At 36.9% G+C, this 25,643-nt stretch overlaps 1 protein-coding gene and 1 pseudogene across 2 annotated transcripts in view; one reads left to right on the plus strand and one right to left on the minus strand.

The window, feature by feature from the left end:
- Nucleotides 1-25,643, plus strand: part of TNKS (tankyrase) — a 156,624-nt gene that overhangs the window by 87,594 nt on the left and 43,387 nt on the right. For both annotated transcript variants that reach the window (XM_069572852.1, XM_069572853.1), the window contains exons 6-11: nt 11,756-11,850; nt 13,307-13,373; nt 13,663-13,849; nt 17,663-17,784; nt 19,242-19,333; nt 19,424-19,502. In XM_069572852.1, the coding sequence (XP_069428953.1) occupies nt 11,756-11,850; nt 13,307-13,373; nt 13,663-13,849; nt 17,663-17,784; nt 19,242-19,333; nt 19,424-19,502 (642 nt within the window). The remainder of the gene's footprint in view (nt 1-11,755; nt 11,851-13,306; nt 13,374-13,662; nt 13,850-17,662; nt 17,785-19,241; nt 19,334-19,423; nt 19,503-25,643) is intronic.
- LOC138430853 (large ribosomal subunit protein P1 pseudogene) lies at nt 20,199-20,510 on the minus strand (annotated as a pseudogene).

Here is a 25,643-nt window from a genome sequence, read left to right on the forward strand (position 1 = left end):
TTTTTCATCAGAGTTAATAATACAGAATTGGATTATATAAGAGTCACACCTGATATCTAGAATAAAGTTTACATACAGCATTTTTCACCTTTAAGAAAGTCTTAGTGTTACCTGAAGACACATGTGTAGATCCCTGTGGCTTTTAGTGGCCTTTATCATCCTCCTCTGTTCTTGCCAAATCTTGGTTTAGAAAAGGTCAAAGCATTTTTTAATTTCCAGCTTTTCTGGCTCATAGTTTAGATGTTGCTTGGGATTATAGGAAGGTCAAAGTGCAGTTAAGTCTGCATGAGGGAACTCTTCAAATACTTAAATTATGTATCTAATCAAATCACTTCTTTTAAGTACATCTTACTGAGTAGTGCGTGTCATACTGTAAGGCAGAAATCACTGAGAGCAAGTGTTCTTGCCTGCTGATGTTGGGATATACCGTATAAAATCTTTATGCTTGTGTATATTCATTTTATAACAATAAAGGCTTAAATGCCTTCTTTATTTTTCATTAGGGAATCACTTCTACTAAAACAGTCTCTATTTTGTCTAGCATGACATCTCTACTGGTGAGGGTAATTAGTACCCACACCAACCATGTTTTGTTTCTCTCTTTGAGAAAAAAACTTTTGGTAGAAAGGGATATGTGTTAAAAAGCAGGTGGTAAAACTTAGGAATTCAGTTTAGCTCAGCTTAGCCACCCTCTTCTGAACTTTGGTTTCTCCTATATGCTCACACTAAGTCACTAAGTTGTGTTTGACTCTGCAGCCCTGTGGACTGGAGCCCACTAGGATCCTCTGTCCTTGGCATTTCTCAGGCAAGAATACCGGAGTGGGTTGCCATTTCCTTCTCCAGAGGATCTCCAGGGGTCGAACCCACATCTCCTGCATTGGCAGGCAGGTTCTCTACCAGTTAGCTACCAGGGAAGCCCCTGATTTCTCCTATACTCATATCCAAAAGACCCAAGTTTCCTGCAGTTTTCCGCATAGATGAGTTGAGGGGTAAAAAAAGAAGTGAGATGAAATCATTTTGCTATGAGTATGATTCATTATTAAAATTCAATTTAGAAGTGAAATTACAAACGTGACACTTCAGTATAGACTTGTAAGAATCTAAAGTGATTCCTCTGTCTCTCCAAATTAACCAGACTTTATAGGGTCGGTTAAATTACAACTGCAGCCATAGCTTGAGAAACATCCATCTGGCTGGCAGAGTGTTAAGGGAATAGGAGATTAGGAAGAAGCACAGAAGGTCACTCTAATGCTATTCCTGGTTCCTCAGTAGTGGGATTGTCAGTGGTGTCATTTACATATAATTATTTATCAATTATTACATGATAAAGATATTTTAAAATAGTTCTCTGGTGATTATGATTGGTTATGATCTCTTTGGCCTAAACTGTTCAGTTAATATCACGTGAAGTAGAGTGTTCCCCATCAGCTCTTAAATCCTTTTAAGTGAATGGTGAATCTTAGTCTGTGAAAAGGCTTCCTTAGTTACAAAGAAAGTCTGGTTTCAGAAACTCTTCTGGCCTAATGAGAAGCAGCAAAAAGTGGAGAGTTCATTATGGATTGAAGAGCCTTGATATTATCTGTAGCTTTGGATTGGTATTATGAGAAAGAGTTGTTTGGCCATCATGTAAAAACACTGTAAACAGTTCATTCATTGTGTACCACCGTCTGGTGCCTCAGTTAGCTCAGGCTGCCATACCATAGACTAGGTGGTTTAAATAGCAAAAGTTTATTTCTCCCAGTTCTGGAGGCTAGGAAATCCAAGATCAAAGTGCCAGCTTGGTCAGTTTCTGAGGAGGGGATCTCTTCCTGACTTGTGGAGGGCTGCCTTCTTGCCAAGAGAGAAAAAGAATTCTTGGCTGTCTCTTTATAAGGGCACCAATCCCATCTGGAGGGCTTTTACCCTCATGACCTCATCTACCCTGATTACCTCCTGGAAGTCCTATCTCCTGGAATATCCCGTCACAGTGAGGGCTGGGGCTTCAACATATAATCCAGAAGGATAGACCCAAACATTCACCTGGCTATTTTTGTATGCTGCCTTTTTTTTAAGTATAATAATTGCTCATGAAATCTCCACACACACACAAAAGCGTATTCATCGATTCCCTCACTTCCTCAGTTAATTTAGAATTATAAAAGGAAATTTCTAAAAGTATTAAGAATCTAAATAATATTCTTTTTTAAGAGAAGACTATTTTCAGTGACTAATAAAATGTCCTTCTCTGATAAAAATGGCATTAAGAGTAAAACTTTAATAACACTAGAAATACCATTCATGATTATTTGAAATACATATTTGGGTAATCAAATTAGTAAATTTGGAAATCGACTAAATATTAAATACTTTATATGTTGATTTTTTCCTTTTGTAAAGATGTTTTTATTTTTCAATACTAACATGATAATCCCCTTCTCTGAATACCATAAAAATGCCTATTAAAGTTATCTCCTAGTTTCTGAGAGGGCTCAGTACCCTTAGAATTGAGTAAGGGCAAGGAGTCACTTCTTTTGTTAAGAAGTCCCACATTTTTAGGGAACCCTCCTGCACCATAGGTGGCTGTGTAAATTGGTGCAGCCACTGTGGAGAACAGTGGCTTGGGCAGGGAATAGAGCTGGAAATCTTGGCACCTGGCTGCCGCTGGCTGCTGAATTCATATGTGCAAACTCAGAAATGACAGGACTTGATCACTGAAGGGACTTTGAGGTGACAACAAGTCTCCCAAGTCCTGAAGCTCTGGAGACACTAAAACCAGCTAAAAGAATTTCTCATTCTCACAGTTTATATAGCTAAAATGACTCCCCAAGGGTCTAAGGTGAAATGATTTCCCCATAAATAATCTTTAAATGAAATTCGGTGGACTCGTTCCCTTGTACTTCCAGAATAAGGCATCTGTTGAACTTTAGTTAGAATCTTTGATGTTTAGATTTGAAAACCTGAGATTGTAAATATTAATTATAAAAAGGAATTCAGGTGAGATTCGAATAGTCGAAAAACTTTTCTTTTGAAAAGTATAAAACATCAGGCTACTGTCAGACCACACAACCTGATTTCCATAAAGTCTGCCAGCTGTTTCTCATTAAACAATGCAAAATTAACATTGCACCCCCTGAAACTGCTAAGCATTCTTTTTTCTTTCCCATACAAACCCTATGAGAGGATGCTAGGAACTCATTTTCATGCATACATTTCAGTTCTTCTGCTGGTTCTGAGGCTGGTAAAGAGAAACACAAATTTCTGGCTGTTGAAGAATCCCCTTGGAGTTTCCACAGTGATAACGTTAAGTTAAAATTTAATTAACTTGGCATTCAGCGCTTTACCCTCACAAAGATTACCCCATGGATTACCTGCTCTTTCTTGTCTGTTCATTTCCTTCCCCTGTCCTCCTCTTCCCCATACATAGTCTTTATAGTCTTACTTTAAAAAATAAACTGTAAGGCAATTGAAGTATAGAAGTTTTATGTTATTAGTTGTTTCATAAATTCTACAAATTTTCAAGTGCCTTAGATTCCTTCCTAAAGATAACTACATATGTTACTTTGGAAAGGCATTCTCTTTGAGGCTGTAAAATATCAGTCATTATTCTACCTCGTTGAACTTTATTTGGAAGAGGACTTAAATGGCAACTAGTCCAGCTTCCCAGTACAGTGTTGGAAGCTTCCCTCTAATAACTCTGATAGGTTGTCATCTCACTCTACTTGATCTGGCTCAACAGATCATCTCTGGATTTAGCACCAAACTTAGAATTTCACACTTTAAGGAGAGATATTGACCAGTCAGAAGGTGACCGGGAAGGTAATTAAAATAAAATCATTCTTTAAGAAACACTTGAATCACTGGAGGGATTTAGTTCAGGAAGAGACCAAAGGACCATCCATTAGAGATACATAGAAAAATCCAGCACTAGGGAAGAAGCAGATAAATTATCTTCTTTAATTTCCATATTCTGTTATTCTTCCATGTCCTCTGATTCTTATTCTAAATCACTTCTTTTGTTAAGAAGTCCTACATTTCTAGGGAACCCTCCTACACTGTTGGTGGCAATGTAAATAGGTGCAGCCACTATGGAGAACAGTATGGAGGTTTCTTAAAAAAAATTAAGTTACCAAGTGATCCAGTAATCTCTCTCCTGGGCATGTATCCAGAAAAAGGTGAAAACTCTTAAGTCAAAAAGATATATACACTCCAGTGTTCACAGCAGCACTGTTATAGCCAAAACATGAAAGCAACAGATGAATGGATAAAGAAGACATGATGTACATATACAATGGAATATTACTCAGCCATAAAAAAGCATGAAATCCTGCCATTTGCAGCAACACACATGGACCTAGGGATTATCATGCCATGGAAAGGAAGACAGAGACAGATATCATAACAGCTAAAATGAACTTATACAAAGCAGAAATAGTCTAACAGATACAGAAAGCAAACTCCTGGTTACCAAAGGGAAAAAGGAAGGGGAGATATAAATTAGGGATTTGGGATTAATAGATACACACTGCTATATATAAAGTAGATGAACAGCAAGAACCTGCTGTATATCACAGGGAACTGTATTCAATATCTTATAATAACCTATAATGGAAAAGTATATATATATGAATCACTTTGCCATATGCCTGAAAATAACACAACAGTACTTCAGGTTTTTTTAAAAAAAGGAAAAAAAGTCCTACATTTCTGGGGCACTCATCCAATAGTGTGGCACACTCTCAATATTGATAGGGTTTGATCTGAATGCTGAGTTGAGTCAGAACTACCAAAGTGATCCCTGCCCACGAACAGCAATTTCCCCTCTCTCTCAGCCATACTCATCCATTTCTGAACATCCTCTCCAGAATCTGCGTGTCAGAACCCAGCCAAAGGAAAGGAAGGAAGGCAGAGTGAGAGTTCTGAAGTCAGGCTTCCCTGCATTTGATCTGACTCTGCTATTAACTTGCCGTATTAATCCCCATGTTTCTTAGTTTCCTTATCTGTTGTGTGGAGATAATAATAGTCTCTAGCTCTGGTAGTGGTTATGTAAAGTAAGCAAGTTAATACATATAATGTACTTTAGTACATAGAAAGTATCCAGTAGGTTTTAGCTATTATTTTAACAAAATATTTTCAAAGTGTTTTTGTATCTTCTATTTCATTTTCACCAGAAAATAACACAGTAAAGAAGCCAGTACTGTTATTACTCTCTTATTTCAGAGATTGAGTCTTATAAACATTAATATGTTAAATGCTCCTAGGTTGTAGGAATAGTATGTCTTACTAATGAAAAGTAACAGTCTTGATGTAGTCCTCTGTGATGGGACTGTAGCTATTATTAGGTGCAGTAGCTCTAGGCGCTATGCTTCAGAGAACTGCTGACCAAGTGTCCCAGCACCAGAGAAAAAGACTCATAATGGGAAAGAAAACATTATTATTAGAAGATCTAATAATGTGTGGTCTGTAGAAAAGAGACAAGTTAAAGGAGATACTTGGGAAAGAAGTGAATTAAGGTATCTTTTTAAAGTCTTATTTCTACTTTGGTTCATCAGTGTTCATTCTGCAGAGTTTTTCTCTTATAAATTATTTGTATAATAGCCAAGAGTTGAGAAGCTACAAGGAAACTTGTTATGGTACTACTTAAAATATCCATTCTAAAGACAGGTGTCAGTGATGAGATGTAGTTATTTCCATGGACTCATGCCCATATTGATTCTCTGGCTTTTAATTTGGCTTGATGCTGATTTAAGTTTCACTGTCTCAAAGAACTTCTTAGCTATACCTCACATCTATGCCTAAAGGAAATTTAATAAGCTCTGATTATGCAGTTATTATATCTTCCTGAGAGTTTTATATTAATGGCTGATACAGTATTTTATTTGTAGAAGGGGCACACTGATCTGTCTTAACCAATGGTAAGTTTGAATGAGATGTGTTTTGTTAAGATAAGCAGAGCAGAGATGGAGCATTTATAAATGTCCATTTATAAGGTGTTAGTCACTCAGTCATGTCCTACTCTTTGTGACCCCATGGACTGTAACCTGCCAGGCTCCCCTGTCCATGGGATTCTCCAGGCAAGAGTACTGGAGTGGGTTGCTATTTCCTTCTGTTTATAATATCCAACCAGTCCATTCTAAAGGAGATCAGCCCTGGGTGTTCTTTGGAAGGAATGATGCTAAAGCTGAAACTCCAGTACTTTGGCCACCTCATGTGAAGAGTTGACTCATTGGAAAAGACTCTGATGCTGGGAGGGATTTGGGGCAGGAGGAGAAGAGGACGACAGAGGATGAGATGGCTGGATGGTATCACCAACTCGATGGACGTGAGTTTGAGTGAACTCCAAGAGATGGTGGTGGACAGGGAGGCCTGGTGTGCTGCGATTCATGGGGTCGCAAAGAGTCGGACACCACTGAGCAGCTGAACTGAACTGAACTGATAAGGTGATGGTTATTAAATAATTACAGCACAGGACTTCCCTGGTGGCTCAGACGGTAAAGTGCCTGTCTACAGTGCAGGAGACCCGGGTTCAATCCTTGGGTTGGGAAGATCCCCTGGAGAAGGAAATGGCAATCCACTCCAGTACTATTGCCTGGAAAATCCCATGGACAGAGGAGCCTGGTAGGCTACAATCCATGGGATTGCAAAGAGTCAGACACGACTGAGCATTGTCACTTTCACTTTACACAGTGGAAATACTATACAAAGAATAAGATGGACCTATATGTGCTGGTATTTTTAAGAGAAAGCCAATTCAGAAGAATATTGTGTGATCTATGTGTGACAAGTGAAAGTGTTAGTCCCTCAGTTGTATACAACTTTGTGACCCTGTGGACTTAGCCTGCCAGTCTCCTCTGTCCATGGAATTCTCCAGGCAAGGGTACTGGAGTGCGTTGCCACACCCTTCCCCAGAGGATATTCCCAATTCAGGGATCAAACCCAGGCCTCCTGCACTGCAGGCAAATTTTTTACCATCTGCGCCACCAGGGAAGCCTTGTGTGACAGAAGCAACAGCACAAAGAACTCAGGGAAAAACAAACATACCTTCATATAACATAGGAAAATATATCAGAGGATACAACTATAAGCAGTGCCTATCTTTAGGAAAGGAGTTTGTTGGGTAAAGAATGGCAACCCACTCCAGTATTCTTGCCTGGAGAATCCCAGGGATGGAGGACCCTAGTGGGCTGCCATCTATGGGGTCACACAGAATCAGACACGACTGAAGTGACTTAGCAGCAGCAGCAGTAAGTCTTACCTCATTGCAAATGCATGTGTGCCCTTGGCACGCACACTCAGACACACACGCTATTTTTTGACTTGAGACAGGTCCAGAATCCAAGAGTCATTCAGCTTGAAGTCTGCCTAGAGTTGGATTATCAACCATCCCAGTTTGCCTGGGGTGAGTGGGTTTCCTGAAACTAGGAATGGCCTGAGCAAACCAAGATGAATTGATTACCCTAGCCTGAAAAATCCCAGAGAATTTCATCTAGGTCAAGAGGAAAATCTTAATGAAAACCGAAATACACTACACATCATGAAGTTAGGCAACTCTGTTGACTTCCATCATGGCTTCACAGTTGTGGTTTTGTTCTTTCTTAGGGAATGCTTCATACATCACACAGGCCTGTGCTGAAATGTGGTGTAAATCTTTCACGCAAATTCAAAGTCATATTCACCAAGCTGGATTATATGTATCCCTTCTTCTCTTTCACTAATGTAAATCAAAAGCAAACTATAACTTTCATTTCATTACTAGCATGAAGCACTGTGTTAAGCCTTCAAACATAAAATTAAAATACACTCCTCATTCTCAACAAGCTCACAATGGATTAGAGGAGACAGACACATAAATATCAATGTTTAACTGTGTTATTTTGTGACAAGTGTTAAAGTAAAAGATAGTGGCACACAGTTTTAGAACCAGTCTTTAGCAATCTTTTGAGTACTTTTTGTTGCCATTAACAGCGATAGGAAATTCTGCAACCAGAAAAGAAGTGTGGGTACCTAGGTGTCCTAGATACCAAGGAGAAAAACATTTCAAGAAGGAAGAAATGATCACCTGTGTCAGATGATGCAAATAGGTGAAGTAAGATGACAGCTGAGAAATGACCATTAGGAAATAACATCTAAGTGTGCAAGATACTCAATAAGGTGATAATAAGTAATAACCACCATTTGTTGAGCTTTTTCTGTGTGATACTGTATTAGGTGCTTATTTATATAGTTAACTTTAATCCATAAGATAGTCTTACGTGGTAGGAATTATAATTCTTATTTTATAGATATTAGAAGCCAAGGCTCAGACATTAAGAAACTAGTCCACAGCCACATAGCTTGTAAATTTTGCAGAAGAGAAATGCAAACCCAAAACTTAAAAGTCTCTGCTCATCATTTCTTTGTACTGTGCTGCCTGAATTTCTGTTATAAAGTTGTGTCCACAATTTTTTATATACTTTTAATTTAAAATTTTTTACATTTTTACAGTGTCGTGTTGTTTTCTGCCATACAACAATGCAAGTCAGTCATAATTATCATCCACAATTTTATAACCAAATTGTCGGTTGTTCCTGTTTTAGCTATGCACGTATAAAGTTTAGGATAGATTAATGCGTTATTGTGTACTTCAAGTCTGTATCACAAGAAGCAAAGATAAATATACATATATGTTTCTTTTTTCTCTTATGGCCTGATTCCAAGAAGAAAACTTTGAATTATGGGATTTAAGTAAGGATTCTTTTTTGTATAAACATTTTACAATATAAAAATAGTAGTAATAGCAAATCTCTTACAGCAGAATAGTATTAAGATAGGTTTTTTGATAGAGCTATATGTTTGCAGTTGTTTCATATTTTATCACTCTACATGTTTGACTTTTAAAGTATTCACAACAAAAAAAATCTGTTTTAAAAGTAAATCTGAGATATGCAGACTGACAGATTGCTGTGCTGTCCTGTCCACAATGATGCCTTAAATGTTTGATTCTTGTGTTTGCTGGTTTACAGCCACCACAAAATTATCAAGTACCATGTGTAAGTAAATGGGTCTGCTTTTTTCTTCTCCCAAAACCAAAATTATACTCTGTTAATTATCCTAGCATTTAGAAAATTACTCTTACCATTTATTTTGCCACTTGGTAGTTGAGGTATGAAGTTGACACTATGTGGTAACCATTCACTAAATTTAGTCCTGCACCATGTGATTTTAATTGCTTTGCATCAGAAGATAGCATTTAGTATATAATGTTTAGTTGTAAATTTTTTTCTAGAGGAAAAACCCCTGGGCTCAGTGGTACAAGCTTGTTCAAATCATCCTTTGCTCTCAATTTGTACTTCTTCTTTCTGCTGTATACCATTTCCTCAGATTTACTGCATGCGTTTCACAGACTTTTATGGGCCTTCCAGTGATACTATTTAGTTTGCATAATTAGCATCCCCAGTAGAATGACTGCTGGGAAAGTTCCATCCAGCGTGTTCAGCGCTCACTGCCTATGAATCCATCTGCTCCTGTAGCTCATCTGTCTCTGCCTAGATGCTGCTATCACTTTGCTAACTGACACTGTCGTTCTCTCCCTCCTAGGTTAGTCCTGCAGGCTTCTGTTCAGGTCTTGCTACCATCAGATTTGCCCTCCCTGTCCAGTCTGTTCTCCATTGAGTAACTAGAGTGATCTCTCCAAAACTCCATTCTCAGCCCCATTACCACCAGGGCATCATATAGACACTTCAAACTCAATAAACTCGAACTTCACATTCTTTCCCTTTGGGTTCCCTTCCCATCTCCCCTCTATCCCTCCCTCCCTTCTTTCCTTCTTAAAAGCAAGCTTCAAAAGCAGGCTAACATCTGTTTAAGGAGAGAATGGTGAGAGAGAAGACAGAAAAATATTTGAAGAAATAATAGCTGAAAGTTTTTCAGATTTGGTGAGTACTATACATAATAGATCCAAGAAACTCAGCCAGCCCCAGGCATTCACATATACCAAAAAAAGAAGAAAAAAAGCTGTACCAGGGTACATCACAAATCAAATTGCTTAATGTCTCTTAATGATAAAGAGAAATTATTAATGTATCCAGAGGAAAAACCACATGTACACAGGAATAGAATGTAGGCGGACTTCTAGTCTCAAAGAGTGCAAGCCAGAAGATAGTGAAACAACATCTTTAAAATGTTAAAGGAAGGGGAAAATAAGTCCTGAAAATAACTTGATAGTCCTTGGAGGTATTTGCAATAACATTTGACATGTGTCTGAAGGCAGACACTTGGACGGGCTTGTTGTTTGATGATTCAGAAATTTTAATCATCTATTTTCATATGGCATTTTACATTTTAAAGGTGTTTAAATATGGGAGAAAATTTTTCACACTGTTTTGAAATAGCCAAGAGGAGCGGTTTTATCTCCATTTTGCAGGTGAGAAAGCTGAGCTGGTAGTTAACATAACATTTACGGTTCCATAAGATCCAGGACTGTGATCAGCTTTCCTGACTTCCTATTCGGGACCTTCTTCTATCTACCCGACCTCGTTATTAGCTATGTTTTGCTCAAGAATAATTCCTAAAGTTAGAGACTGCCAGAATAAATAAAATGTATGGAGTGCCTTGAAAGCAGTAATAGGTAATACAGTATTTAGTAATTCTTTTGTATCTTGACAAAACATGTGAAGAAAATAAAATGAAAATCTTTTAAATTCCCAAGGCATATGAGAAACCATTGCAGTATTTAAACTTAAAGTGAATGAGTAGAGGTAGGGAAATTGCTATGATTGTGGAGAAACTTTTAATTAAAATAATGTTATTTCTGATGTTTTTTTTAAAGGTAAGAAGTTTGATTATTTTTCATTTTCATATTATATGTGAGCAAAGAACCTTTTGATAACAGGTCAAATTAAAATGTGACAAATTTGTTGAAGAGAAACTTTATTTTCCTCTTGTATTTATACTGCATATAAATTAAATACCATCTTGGCATATTTCATTGTATCTAAGGTAGGAAATTAGTTTTGACCTATTGCTAGCAGCAGTCTGGTGGGAAGGATACAGTCCATTATCTTTTTTCTTTTTTTCCACTAGAATTTCTTCAGATATTCTTTAGAGATGTTTTTCAGCTTTTCCTATTAAGGAGGAATTCTGAAAGCTAGCTCTTTATAATAGAATTGGGATTTAAAAGTTAGAATTTGAATGGTGGACAGGGCATAAGTAGGATAAAGAAGAATATTTCCAGTTATGAGGAATATGAACTCCGACATGCCTTCCCAGAACAGTTGGAATGGTCCTTGATGTAAAGAAACTAAGAACTAATGTAGAGTAGATAGAGTAGGGCATGATAACTGAAGGCCTTGAAGAAAACCACTAGGAGAAATAGGTGAATGACATGGAGTTACGGGGCTTCCCTGGTGGCTCAGTGGTAAAGAGTCCTGCAGGAGATGCGGATTCAGTCCTCGAGTCTGAAAGATCCCTGGAGAAGGAATGGCAGCCCACTCCAGTATTCTTGCCTGGGAAATCCCATGGACAGAGGAACCTGGCGGGCTACAAGTCAGGGTTGCAAAAAAAAATCAGACATGACTTAGTGACTATAAACAGCAACAACAACTGAAATTTGAATTTACTTCTGAGATGAGTGAATTGTCTCTTATCCAATTAAGAAAGATGAATTTGGGCACTTCACCTCAGTATTTTCTGTGTGTGTTAGCACTCACTGCCTTTAAAGAAATACAGATTAAATGCCAAAATAAGAATTATTTACCTTTATTTTACCCGATTATTTTACCTCTTTCTTTTTCTTTTCTAGTCAACTCCTTTACATCTAGCAGCAGGCTACAACCGAGTCCGGATCGTTCAGCTTCTTCTCCAGCATGGTGCTGATGTGCATGCAAAAGACAAAGGGTATGCGTATCTGCTTATTTTCCTGAATGGCGTCACTCGCGGGTCGTTTATTACACTTTGTGTTCAACATCTGATACACCAAAGCTTTTGAGCACTGGGCAGAGTCTTACATCCCATTGTTTTATGGCTTGTACAGCATTTTGAGAATGTTCACAGTGATTTGACTTATTTTCATATTCCTACTAATTAAGGATTCATCTCATAACAATTCCGTAAATTAGTTTAATTTTACTGTGTTCTATTATTTGCAGCCAAAATTTGTTTCTCTCAATGGCAGTTACTATTTTTCAACTCTTAAGTTGTACTTCAGAAAGATAGATGAATCAAAAGTTCTGATAACCCAATAACATGACTGTTCTATTTATCAGATATGAAAGGATCATCTTTTATTAATAAGCTAAAATCTTAAGTATACAGTATTTTAATTTTTTTCCTAATGAAATCTTGACCATCTAAACTGAGAAAACCTTAAAGATCCTTATGAAGATTGATGTGAAAGAGAGGTGTCTGGGAACCAAAAAAAAGCAGTATGTCATTTATTTTATAAACAGGTGACTTTTGGAAAACTTTGTACTAGTTTCCTAGCTAATCTCCAGGGACGTGGGAATTGGATCTGTTAGCCCATACATTGGGCTAACACTTCTCCTTATGCCACTTTAAGATCCAAAAGATAATTACCTTAATGCCCATGTGATGTAGATTCCTATTATAGTCATGATGGGTAGCGTGACGGAAAGAAGCCCCAGAGAAGGCTGTCTTTCACTTTGCCCCTCTCCACATCAGGAAGCAGAGACAAGAAGAAAGAGCTCAGTACTTGAGACAGTCCTCAGAAGGGGAGTCTGTCATTTCAAATCTGCTCTTTTTGGTGCTCTGTTTCTCTCTTGCCTGCCCCATTCTCTGCGCCATATATACGTGGTATTCCCACAGGACAGGGGCACACATGCCTGATGCTCTTGTACACCTCTGTAATTCTTGAGCACGTCTGAAGGCAAATGGGTGAACCGTAGGTGAGTCCTCAAGAGAAGTACACCCCCAACAAGAGGGTCCTTGATTTGTGCAGAGTGACATTTGGATATGCAAGCTGTAATGATTTGGATATTGAATTCTTGTGTTGGATATCACCATGAAAGTAAAATAATATGGTAGGAGTATTTCAGTTCACTATCAGTTAACATTTATTTTCTGTAAATACTTAACATATAAATCGTGCAGTTTGTAGTTAGTACAGGCACTTCTACCTTTACTTAAACGCTTTTCTACTCGGTGCTTTAATGATTGACATAAAATAACATACGAAAGGTTGGACATTAGTTATGCTTTGTATTGTCTTATTACTCTAAAATATTTTGAATATGATTGTATTGGAATTTGTTAGATTTTTGTTCCTTAGCATTTCTTCGATGAGTGACTAAGTTGTTGGACATTACAGTGTCTTAGTTTGCTTTTTTCCATTTAGTGGACTTGTGCCTCTTCATAATGCGTGTTCATATGGACATTATGAAGTCACAGAACTGCTACTAAAGGTAAGAAGAATTAAAGATATTGAATATTGTTTGCCTTTAATTTGTCATGAGTTTACATGGGGATTTTTTACCAAGCTTTTTAAGAGAACAAAATTGTTTTTTGGTTTTTTTTTTAATATTCACTGTTGCCTTGAAATGTTTAAAGTATTCTTTAAACTGTATTTTAAATGCTGAAATTAAAACAGTTGTTGACATTTCAAAGTTATAACTGAAATTTACAGTGAAATGAATGTTTTATTTGATTCAGTGAAATGATTCCTGACCATTAACTTTTCTTTTCTCAATTCAGCATGGAGCTTGTGTTAATGCTATGGATCTGTGGCAGTTTACCCCACTTCATGAGGCTGCTTCCAAGAATCGCGTAGAGGTCTGCTCTTTGTTACTTAGCCATGGTGCCGATCCCACTTTAGTCAACTGCCACGGCAAAAGTGCAGTAGACATGGCTCCAACTCCTGAGCTCCGGGAAAGATTGACTTGTATGTATTTATATCCTAAAATCAACACTGCTTGTTGTAAATTAGAATATCTTCTTTTTGTTATTAGGGCTGATGTTTTGTCCAACTTAGATAATGGCCTTGTCTTCTTGTATGTAGACTAACTAGTTATTGGCTTTTCTGGTTCTTTCCTTTATGAATTCTGCAGGAATCTTATATATGTACACTATATTTATTTTGTGTTTATTCAAGCTTAATTCTAATTTATGTGTTCAAGCTCTTTTTTTTTTTTTTTTTTTAAGACTAGAGAGAATGAGTTCATCAGTAACCATTTATTGAATATTTACTGTATGCCAGAAACTGGAAATGTAGATGTGTACAAACTAGGAAAAAAAAATCTCTAAGCTCACAGGGCTTATATTCTTATACTGTTCATAATAATAGATGCTATATAACATCATGGAAGGCTCACTGCCTCCCAAACCCTGCAAGTTGCACAGTCATGTTTTTATTTGTGTTACGGCCCAAGCACAATCACTAGTCCAAATTAAATAAGATAATTTTTACGACTTGATTGAAGTAATTTTCTCAGATACTGATACATCTTACTTATATTTACATATGCGTGTTTTTTATAAATTTTTGTTTTAGAATAGTTTTCGATTTAGAAAACTTACCAATTAATACAGAAAGTTCTTACATGTCTCATACCCAGTTTCCCCCCATAAACATATTAATATGGTACATTTGTCATAATAATGAACCAAGACCAATACATTATTAACTAAAGGCTGTAACTCTGTTCCGATTTCCTTAGTTTTTACCTAAAGTTCTTTTTCTGCTCCAGGATCTCATTCAGAATTGCTACTGCGGTTCAGTCACACAGTCGTATCTGACTCTTTGCAACCCCATGGACTGCAGCACAGCAGGCTTCCCTGTCCTTCACAGGGAAGTCCTTTTTCTGCTTCAGGATCCCATTCAGAATACTACATTAAATTTAGTTGTCATGTCAAATACTAAGATATATTTAATTCTACCTGAAGGCATTTCAGGTTTAAATTAAAGTAGGTGTCACATACCTAATTTTAAATTTGTCCCACAGTTGATACTGTCTTACATCTAGGATGCTAAGAATCAGATAACTGGATTTAAACACCTGAGAAAACCTTTAAACGATCATTTAAGAAAAAGGCATAGTCAAAATGAAAACATCAATGAAGTTTAAACAGACTGTAAATTTGTTTATGTTAAAACAGGAAGAATTCCTTGCGATTTTGATCTCGTTTAAATGGAAATTCAAACTTATTTTGGTGCCGGAACAGATGACATCCACTAGATTACAGGCCCGCACAAACCAGGTTGTCACTGGGCAGATGTCTTGGCAATGAATCCTTGTGGAAGTGCATTTTTTTCTCTCTCCCACTCATATGACTCTTGTCATATGTTATCTTCCATTATATAGCTTATTTTTCTATGTGATATTCTGTCTCCTCACTTTAGTTTTAAATTCTTAGAAAGATCTTTCATTATTCTATCTTCTTAGCACCTACACAGTGCCTTATTACCTAATAAAAATGTGTGGATGGTGTTCGTGCTTGGGCTTGTATCTACCTGCCCCCACCCTAGCACAGTACACTGTGCATGCTGTGTGCCCAGCAGGTTTATTGAATTGAATTTAACTTAACTCAAAGTGTATTTATTTTTTAATATCTTTTTCTAATTTCTTTCTTTTACTTTTATACCCCAGACTCGGCTTTATCCCCTGTCACCAATTGACTTTTTTTCCTTCCAGTCATTTTGTAAATACAAGTATTGTCATGGGTTTTTACATTGTATTTCATTGGTCTCTCTGATTCCAGTGTAAACATTAAAATTTAACCAAGATTTCTATAGTTTTGTAAAGGAAAAAGTTCCCTGATTAGAGTATTTTGCAACCTTCTCAGTATCTCCTTAAATAAGCTTCTACTAATGAGGGAAGCATTTAACAAAGTTGGAACTTTTCTAACCAGTTCTCATCCTCATGCTCACTGCTTTATGCTAGGCAATCACAGTAACAGACTTCATTTTAAGAAAATTATACAGGAAACAAAAAACAATATTTTGATCATACCCATCATTACAGCATTTTCTCTATACATTTCTTCTACTCTTTCTTGTTGACTTTTTAATTTGTTGTTTTCATGAAGCCAGATGAATTCAGTAGTGTGGGTTCTGCACATACTGGAGTTGAAAATCCTAAAAGTAGCTTTCATTCTTGTTTCAAAAGGCTTTTATAAAGAGAAACTTCTAAAGCATCCTATAAATGTTAAGTTTTCAAGGTAATTAGGATTTCTGAAGTTGCGAAGTCCTGTACTTTGAAGAATTTGGCTATGATAAAGTACCACTAAACACACAGTTATACAAAAATGTTTTCCCCCAAACCTGCCATGACTTATTTTATACATATGAGCATTCGTGCAACAATTATTTATTTGCTACCTGCTGTATGCCCAGCACTGTGTGTGGTCAGTGATGGGACCACTGTAGCAGATAAGACAGTACGATAAGCCCTGTGATAGAAGGCTAAAGGCAAGTGCAGAGGCTTTTAGAAGAACGAATCCTAACAGGGAACATCAGAAAGGCTTATCCGGAGGATCTGAACTGAGACCCTGAGCAATGAGTAGTAGTTAATATGTGTGTGTCTCTGTCTCTCTGTCTTACAAGGGAGAAAAGAAAGTGACAGGCGGCCCTCAAAGGAAAGAGAGAAAGCCAAAGAGAAAGAGTTCAGTGCCAGGCAGATGCAAAGGCCTGAACATGGGCAGGCCTGGAATTATGTAACATATTATGTCACATATCATTTATATCTTTTCAGAACAATTTTCAGCTTTTTGTTAACAAGTAGTCTTATCAAAATACACTCCAGTTTTTTAAAATAAAAAGACTGTTTGCTTTTAATAAATGAGAGTAGTGGATTCTTATTCATGTAGTTAATTTAGAACTCCCTTTTAAAAAGTCTTACTTGCTTATATAAATAATAAATATATAACATTAACTGTTCTTTGAAAAATTTTCAGACTCTGGCACTTCCTCCATAAATCAATTCTCCCCTCCTGTGTGTTAAGATACAATCATTGTTAATATTTTGGTGAATATTTCTCTAAATGTATTTTTTATATCATTAGTTGTATTTAGTTGCTGACAGTAAGGTAGTAGTAATCATACCCAAAAAATGGGTCAACCTTCCCTTTCTCATTTGCTACCTGAATTTTCATTTAAAAATATATACTCTCATGTCCAATATATAGAGAGTTATGCTTTTGTTTATGAGCTAGAAAGTATTCCACTGTGTGAAAGTGAAGTCGCTCAGTTGTGTCCGACTCTTTGCGACCCCATGGACTGTAGCCCACCAGGCTCCTCCATCCATGGGATTTTCCAGGCAAGAATACGGGAGTGGGTTGCCATTTCCTTCTCCAGGGGATCTTCCCGACCCAGGGATCAAACCCAGGTCTCCCGCATTGCAGGCAGACGCTTTAACCTCCGAGCCACCAGAGAAGCCTATTCCAGTGTATAAGCATTCACAGATTACTTAACTGGTTTCTATTTGGTGTACATTTAAGTCACTTGACTTAAAACTTTGCTGAAGTGAGTATCTTTATATGTGTATCTGTATGTGAACGCTGAGTAGAAAGCAGTCTTATTTCAGAAATTTTCATTAACCTACACCCTCCTCCTTTGCACTTTTATCATTGTTTTATCATGTTGTGGCTGTTGCTAAAATAGAGGAATATGTAAAATTAATAATTTTCCTACTTTATAATCATGGTAATGACTTTTTAGATTTCAAACATTTATATGTCACCATCATTTCATTAACAGATGAATTTAAAGGTCACTCTTTACTACAAGCAGCCAGAGAAGCAGACCTGGCCAAAGTTAAAAAAACGCTTGCTCTGGAAATCATTAATTTCAAACAGCCACAGTCTCATGAAACTGCGCTGGTAAGATCTTATTGTTAATCCGTTCGTTGGGTCTGTAACAGTAGTGTAAACTCAAAATATGATTTTCATTTCAGAAACCTTAAGGTAACTTTAGTATCTCAAGTGCCAGGAATTTGCATTTTAATATTGGTTGCATTGATTTTTAAATTTGGTTCAGGAGATGATTGCTTTCATGGGTGAGAGAAGAGCCATTTGCTCAACCTTAATTTGAAAATTATTTTTACATTTGCATTTATCCAACCATATTATAACAAACCTTCTTTTGTGGCCAATGTACTCATGAAATACAAAATGTGATTTTTCTCATAGAATCTCCCTTTTCTTGTGGTTGCTAGTTACTAGGTAAATATTATATTTGCTTTCTACAGAAGATTAAATTATTTTCAAAGGTACTTGCCTCATCCTTTTGAGCAATTGTAGTCAAAGAATTATTATATTCCTTAATGAAATATAGTAAGACTAGGAAATTTTTTGTTCCAGACTGTAACAAATTGTTCTTTTAAACTATTCATCTTCTTTCTGTTGATGTACTTTCAGAATGATGATTCTGTTTTCTTTGTCAATGATCACATTAAGTTTCAGGTATAGGACTGGTTGGATTACACCTTAATCCAGAATTTAAGCATAAGGGATGCCTCTATCACAAACCTCTAAATATGCTCCAGTTAACATTCTTAACTTATATCTGGCACAGAAGGGTCAAACTGTAGGCAGTACCTGCTGAAAACAACACTGTAAGAGTTACCAAACCAAAATAGGCCAACTGTATGTATGGCTCCCATGCAGGGGTTTAGATACATTCAGGCTACACAGTGTTATGCCAGGACACACTCAAAGCCATGGAATAAACCTGACCTGCCTTTTTAGAGTGTTCATTTTATACATTAGTACATAGTTTTTTACTTTTTAAATTTTAATACAAATAGGAAGTGAAGTTAAACACAAAGGTTGTATGAATAGAGGATAAAACATAAAATTTCTGAGAATACTTCTCCCTCTAAGCTCCTTCAAGTCTGTTGCCTTCTTACCTGTCCCTGGGCGTAGGGACTTATTCTCCAATAGTGCTAGGAGTACCTCTGGGGAAGAGCTTGAGAAATACTGACTTTTGTGGCTGACAGCCTACTGAAGGACTGAGTAATTCAGTTATGGATTTTTATAGCTTCAGAGAGGCAGTATTCTGATACCTCAAGTAAATATATACTGGATAATTGCTTATTGGCTAAAGGGAAAGGAATGAAGTCTCTGAATACTCAACTAAGAGCATAATTTCACCTTGATTTAAAGGCTTATGTTTCATACTCCCAGTGTATTTTGGAGGAATTTCAGTCATCTCCGTAATGTGAAAATGTATGTTTTGAGACAGCAGTGTTTTAAGTAGTCAGCAGGTGCTTTTCAATTCAGAAATCTACTTTCACACAGAAGTTTATTTTATTCACTGGTTTTTCTTTATTTTACAGCACTGTGCTGTGGCCTCTCTGCATCCCAAACGCAAACAAGTGACAGAATTGTTACTTCGAAAAGGAGCAAATGTTAATGAGAAAAATAAAGAGTAAGTGCAGTTGCAGAAGGCGTTGCTCTATAGTTAAAGTGAGAATGCGATACAAGTTAAGAGGTGACCTTTTCCTTGTCTCCTCCACAGTTTCATGACTCCCCTGCACGTTGCAGCAGAGAGAGCCCACAACGATGTCATGGAAGTTCTCCATAAACACGGAGCAAAGGTAAAAGGCACGCACCTGAGATAAGGTGCCAGACTTGGTATTGAGTAGCTAGCTGCACTTAGAGAGTATTGCTCTCCTCTCTGATTCTCCTGAAGAAGTTAATCTTATAAAGGACTGTTAACATGTATTTGAATTCACTGATTCTCCTTTAAAGCTGATCTAAATCTGGTTGCTAATAGAGATAATTCCTAGTGTTTTATGTTGTACTTTACTGTCATTCTTCTCTAAAGCAATAAATGTGGTTAGGGTCTTATCATTTGAAATGCATTTCAACTTTACATTGTTTTACCTTAATACTGGAATTGATGCATTTTGGTAGTCAACATCAATGATGGCTTGTCAGAAAATAATTTATGTAAACGATGGGCAAAACATTGCTACTTATTTTAAAGAACATTTGTTCCTTCCAGCCTGTAATGATAATCATTTTTTCACATAACCTCAATATAAAGACATTTTTAATAACCATTTTTATTGGCATTGTCTGAGTGACATTATCTGCAACTCCATGACTCCCATGAATTGCTTGAGGAAATTTTGCTTGAAGGAAGCAAGTTAGTTGTTCTTCAGAGGTACTTGAACGTGAAAATTTTTAAATCCTCAACAATTTTTTTTTTGACAGCTCAGCTTTTTCTTGAATGTGTTACTAAAGAGATTTAGTGAAAAAGACCAAAGCCCATGTCATCATCATACTCTTCAGATTCTTCTCTTTGCTTCTACTTTTTCCTCAGCTGGGGCAGCAGTGGTGGATGGGGCAGGACCTCCTGCTGGTCCAGCACCAGCTACCGGAGCAGGTCCACCAGCCCCCACATTGCAGATGAGGCTCCCGATGTTGACATTGGCCAAAGCCTTTGCAAACAAACCTGGCCAGAAAGGCTCAACATTTACACCGGCTGCTTTAGTGGGGGCATTGATCTTATCCTCCGTGACCGTCACCTCACCGTTGTGCGGAATGAGGGCAGGGTAGAAGCAGGCGAGCTCTGAGACGGAGGCCATGGTGCGGGTGGGTGCCCAGTGGGAGCTGCCGGGCGCGGGGCTAGTTGCCGGATGAAGTGAGGGCCTCACCCCAAAATGGCCTTAGCTTCCTTGGAAGACCTGAGCGCCTTAGCAACAGCTGAGGAAAGAAAGCAAGAGTGTATATTTTAAAGCAGGAGTCCCCAAAGTAGGATATAGACACTCTGTGGAACATACAAGAGGAGCCACTGAGTGGAGGGGGGAAATACTAGAATTTTTATTTATTGAAAGTAATTTATTAACTTATTAAGAACAGAGAAATTAAGATCTACTATTTCATAAACAGATTGATACTGTCATCAACGTGTGTGTGTGTGTGTGTGTGTGTGTGTGTGTGTGTGGTGGGGGGATTGACAGGGATACACTCACTCATCTGCTCACATCCAGCACGATGTGACACGCTGCACTTTACATGAGGAGATTCATGGGTATTATTCTAAATGGTAGCATCTTGACAAATACCACTGTTGAAAGTCAGAGGAAACAACCATGACAATCTTACAAAAAGGTTTATCTGGCTATTTCATAAATGAGGATTTTCAGGAATTGGCATACTTAGCTGTTTTGCCTTTTTTTAATGAAAGTGAGTTCAAAATTTGCTTATTCTATGGTGACAAATGATTATTACTTGCATGTAGGTACATATTTTAAAAAAGAAACATAATCAGAACATTAAAGATCAAAGTTACATATTTTAGAGAAATGAATGCGAAAGTAGCTGCTTTTTAAAAGGAACTTTTAACAAATGAAGAGCCCATTTTGAAAATCAATTTTTAGAAAATATCTGCTGTTTTTTGAGTTTCTTGCCAAAAAATGATGTATGTTTATCAACTAGCTGTCATCTATATAATTTGAAACTGGGCAACAGAATTTTCTAACCTGTTTAAAAAAATTTTTTTTTAATTTGTTAGGTAGTTTTTGAACCTATTAATGAATTTTAGTGCAGTACCTTATGATAAGTTTGCAAGAATCAAGAAAGATGCCATTTTACTAGCAAAATTCAATTAAAGCCTTAGCATAATTAGTAAATTACATTAAAAATTAAAAATAACCATTGTGATTTAGAAGACTTTGCTAACAATGTACTTTTTCCAGTTGCACCACATATCTATGTGAAATCTAGCTGTTATTGAAAATGAATCTGGAATCACACCCTCAAATCTACATCACAGTTTTTATAAGATTTTTTAAAGTCTTTTAATTGAGCCAAATGACATTTTGTATGACTGATAATTAAAATTTTTTAAATATTTTATTGTTTCATCTTTGTATATGTTTTATAATACTCATTATATGTTAGTTTAGTACTGCTTGGTTATAATTTACAGATGAACATAAATGAATATTGAGAGGGTTCTCAAAACACATTTTTACTCCTGAAGTGCATGATCCAAAAATTAGTATATCCTTGCCTTAAAAGGACCATTGATGTTTTTAATTAAAAAAGCAGAATGAACTAGAATGAAAGGAGCAGTTCTACAAATTTATTACCTATTTTGAGGGTACAGCTACTGTGTTGTTACATAAATAATGTCTTGTTGCTCTATCAAGCAGAAAATAATAAGCTAAGTGGGCTTTCTGCTACTGTTAAGAGCATTGTATGTTTATCATTGACCTGTTTTTTAAAATATCTTATGGCATTTATAATGTTCTTGAACAACCATGAATAATGCCCTTCATTTTGGCAAAGTATCTATTTGTTGTCTCCCGTGAGTCATTTTGTTTCGTGAAGATTCAATGAGAAATAACATTATTTTATATAACCTATCCTAGTCAGCATTACTCTAGGTCTGTGGCTCTAAATCTTTTTCTGCCCTTCATGTTCACAGTACATTCTCATCAATAACGTCGCAATTCATCAGTCAGGCATGTGTATAATTTTAAACACCCTGCCAGTATTGTAGAATGACTTTTAGACTAGTATATCTTCCCTAGTCCTCCCACTGTAGTTCAACAAAATTGAGAACTCCTGCTACTAAGCACCTTAAATGGAAAAAGAAATTAAGCAGGGTTATGAACCCACAGATAACTATTTCCACCCTCCCATTCATTCATTCCCTGATCCCAAGGCAGACTGCTGTCCCTTAGGGTTGGTTTATCTGGTGACTAGCATTAGTAAAAGCTCACTGTAAAAACCCAGTTGAGCTACTGATGGGCCCTAATGTTTGCCTGCCTGGTGTTCTTTCTGGGGAACTTATGGTTTCAATCTGATTTTTGAACAACTCATTGTTTCCATTTGATCTAAAAGCACCTTCCCAACAAGCAAGCCTACCCTTGAATTACGATTCAGCTCTCTTAACACTGCTTCTACCCTTCTGCTGTCTTCACCTCCTCACAGTGGTCCCAGTTCTTAAGCTAAGACCAGTAAATCAGAAACGGCAGAGAATTTGGTAGGGAGATCTAATGCCATTAACTAATTTGTCTTACTTAAATAGAACTTAGAAACACAAGCCAAAACATTGTTTTGAGTAAAGCTTGGGCAATACAAAGTTTAGGTTCATTGTGCATGTTAAATTAAGCATATTGTGTACATAACATAAGCAGGTATACTTTTCCATTTAGAATCTTCCACTTTCTAGTTTTATGACCTTGGACTTAATTTTCCTGAACCTCAGTTGACTCATTAGTTATATATGGGTATTAATACCTCCCCTACAAGGGTGACTGTTGTTGTTTTGTTTTGGTAAAAATTAAATGAGCTTATATATATATATATATGTTGTATAGTACCTTGCATACAAACCATACTTTCTTTAATTAGTAGTAAGTATGAGTGTTATAATTTTTCCATATTTGTCTTTCTAAACTTATATAATATGTATTTCCCCTCATTATCTAAATTTTGTATAAGACATATATGTATAATCACTTCCTAATTTGTTTTGATCCACTAGTTCACCATTGAGATGTAAAATGATAATGTTCTGGATACTGTGAGAAATACCAGTTTGAAAGTTAATGCAGTCACCAAACTTGAAGCTAATCCTGAACCAGTTTAGTGGCATCAGTAGTGAAGAAGGAAGAAAATGACGAAAGCCATTTGCGAAAGACTATTTGTGAAATACTAAGCTGTATTATTTGAAAGTGAATTGGGTGCTTGACTAGACTTAGAAAATAGTGGTACAATTAAGGAAGTAAGAAAGCTATGAGTTGGCAATGATTTTGTACTTGGAGTTAATATGATAGGAGGAATAGAAGGACATTAAATAAAACTAGTAGTTGGAAACAGCCCTGGAGTATGATAGTTTAGGATTAGAAATATTGGGAAGCCCTTGACACAATGATCACACACTGTGGGAATGAGGACGGTTTCGGGTAGAGAATGTAGAGAGATGAGCTGAGAGTCAAGGAAAGAACCTTTGAGGGTTGCTCATCTTTGTGGAACAGCAGTGGGAAGAGGGGTTTCCCAGGTGGCATAGTGGTAAAGAATCCGCCTGCCACTGCAGGAGGCAAAAGAGATGCAGGTTTGATCCCTGCTCGGGAAGATCCCTAAAGAAGGCAATGGCAACCCACTCTTGTATTCTCATCTGAAAAAATTGCGTGGACAGAGGAGCCTGGTGGGCTACAGTACATGGGATCACAAAGAGTTGGAAAGGACTGAGTGTGCACACACACACACACACACACACACACAGAGCTTTTGAAGGAGATATTCCAAAAGTATACAGGTAGAAAATTGTATTAATTAGGGTTTTGGCAATAAATACACACTCAAAGTGGATAATCTGAGGAATATTTAATAAATTATATACAAAGGTATGGGCAAGATTTAGGAAATCAACAGGAATAAGGTAGTACCAGCAGCAAGTGGGAGCTATCGTCATCCCTGGGCCTGAAGGGGTGCAGAAGCAGGGGGCTAGCTAGAGAAGACCACCTGACAGCATCTGTATCCTTTGATAAGGGGTAGACCTCATCCACATTCTTCATTCCTCTCCTGCCCACCACCCACTGGCCAAATACCACAGAAAGTTAAAGACAAGCCATCGCTGTCATCTATACAAGTGATTTTCCCAGGACACGAAGCAGGATCAAGGATGATATTATGGGTCTGGAGAGGCAAGCAGGCAATATTCAGCGAAAGGACTAGTAAAGAAATGATGGTTATGAGAAAATGGAGTTATTAACCAACTTATTTGAGAAGTCCACTTATATAGGAGTAAATGTCTGTATCTTAAAAAAATATGTCTACCAACCCCCTACTTTACAAGATTACTGTAAACCGTAAATAAGAGAGACATAAAGATTTTATCTTTTTCTTTATTATTGTCAGTCTACTCTGACATTCTGCATTCTATTGCTACTGCTTTGTCTACTGTCATTATTAAGTAGAACCTAAGCCCCAGTTGCATATGGTATTGTTAGTACCTAGAAACAAAAGGTTTAATTCAGAAGTTCTTTTTTTCATATTTGAAAGCACTACTGTTTTGTCATTAGTGAGCATCTGTTAAATGTGTGGAACATGAAGAAATTTTTTGATGTTCATGTCTTAATTTGACAGATTTGTTTATACTGTATGTAAAAAGAAATTGTGTCAATAGTAATTGGTGTTTAATTGGGCTTATTTCTCACATTGAGAGTGATCAAGAATCTTTACTGTCTTTAGAGAAATGTGTTAGCTTGTTATAAGGATTTTATTAATTCTCTTTCAGAGGTGAGTTGATAAGCAGATTCTGTCAGCCCAAAAGTGTTAAAGTGCTTTTAAAACTGTAGATCCCAAGTAGCTTTTATAGTTCAAATAATATCTGAGGTTTGATCATATCAGAATAAAGTCCCAAGGGGCCGGTGTCTCAGAGACATTTTAGTTACCATTCAGTTAGATTGACTGAATATAGATTAGGCAGAAGTAGAAATCTGGCTTATTACTTCTGTGAGATAACCACAGAGCTAATCCCAAAAAAATGATTTGCAGGAGTTATAGCTGAAATTCACAAAAGACGGAACAATGAATTTGGAAATAACTGTTAGTTTCCTTAGCTGCCATTCTCCCTGTATATGTCTCTCTCTTTCTGAGATTGCATGAGTTTCTCTTCTCTGCCAGTGTTTGTTCATCTGCTTCATTCTTTTTATAGACTGTATTTTTCTGTTGTACTTCTCTGTGGCCTGAATACGATCTTCACAGCCCTTACT

This window comes from Ovis canadensis, chromosome 26, assembly GCF_042477335.2.
Source record: "Ovis canadensis isolate MfBH-ARS-UI-01 breed Bighorn chromosome 26, ARS-UI_OviCan_v2, whole genome shotgun sequence".
In the NCBI taxonomy this organism is placed as follows: Eukaryota; Metazoa; Chordata; class Mammalia; order Artiodactyla; family Bovidae; genus Ovis; species Ovis canadensis.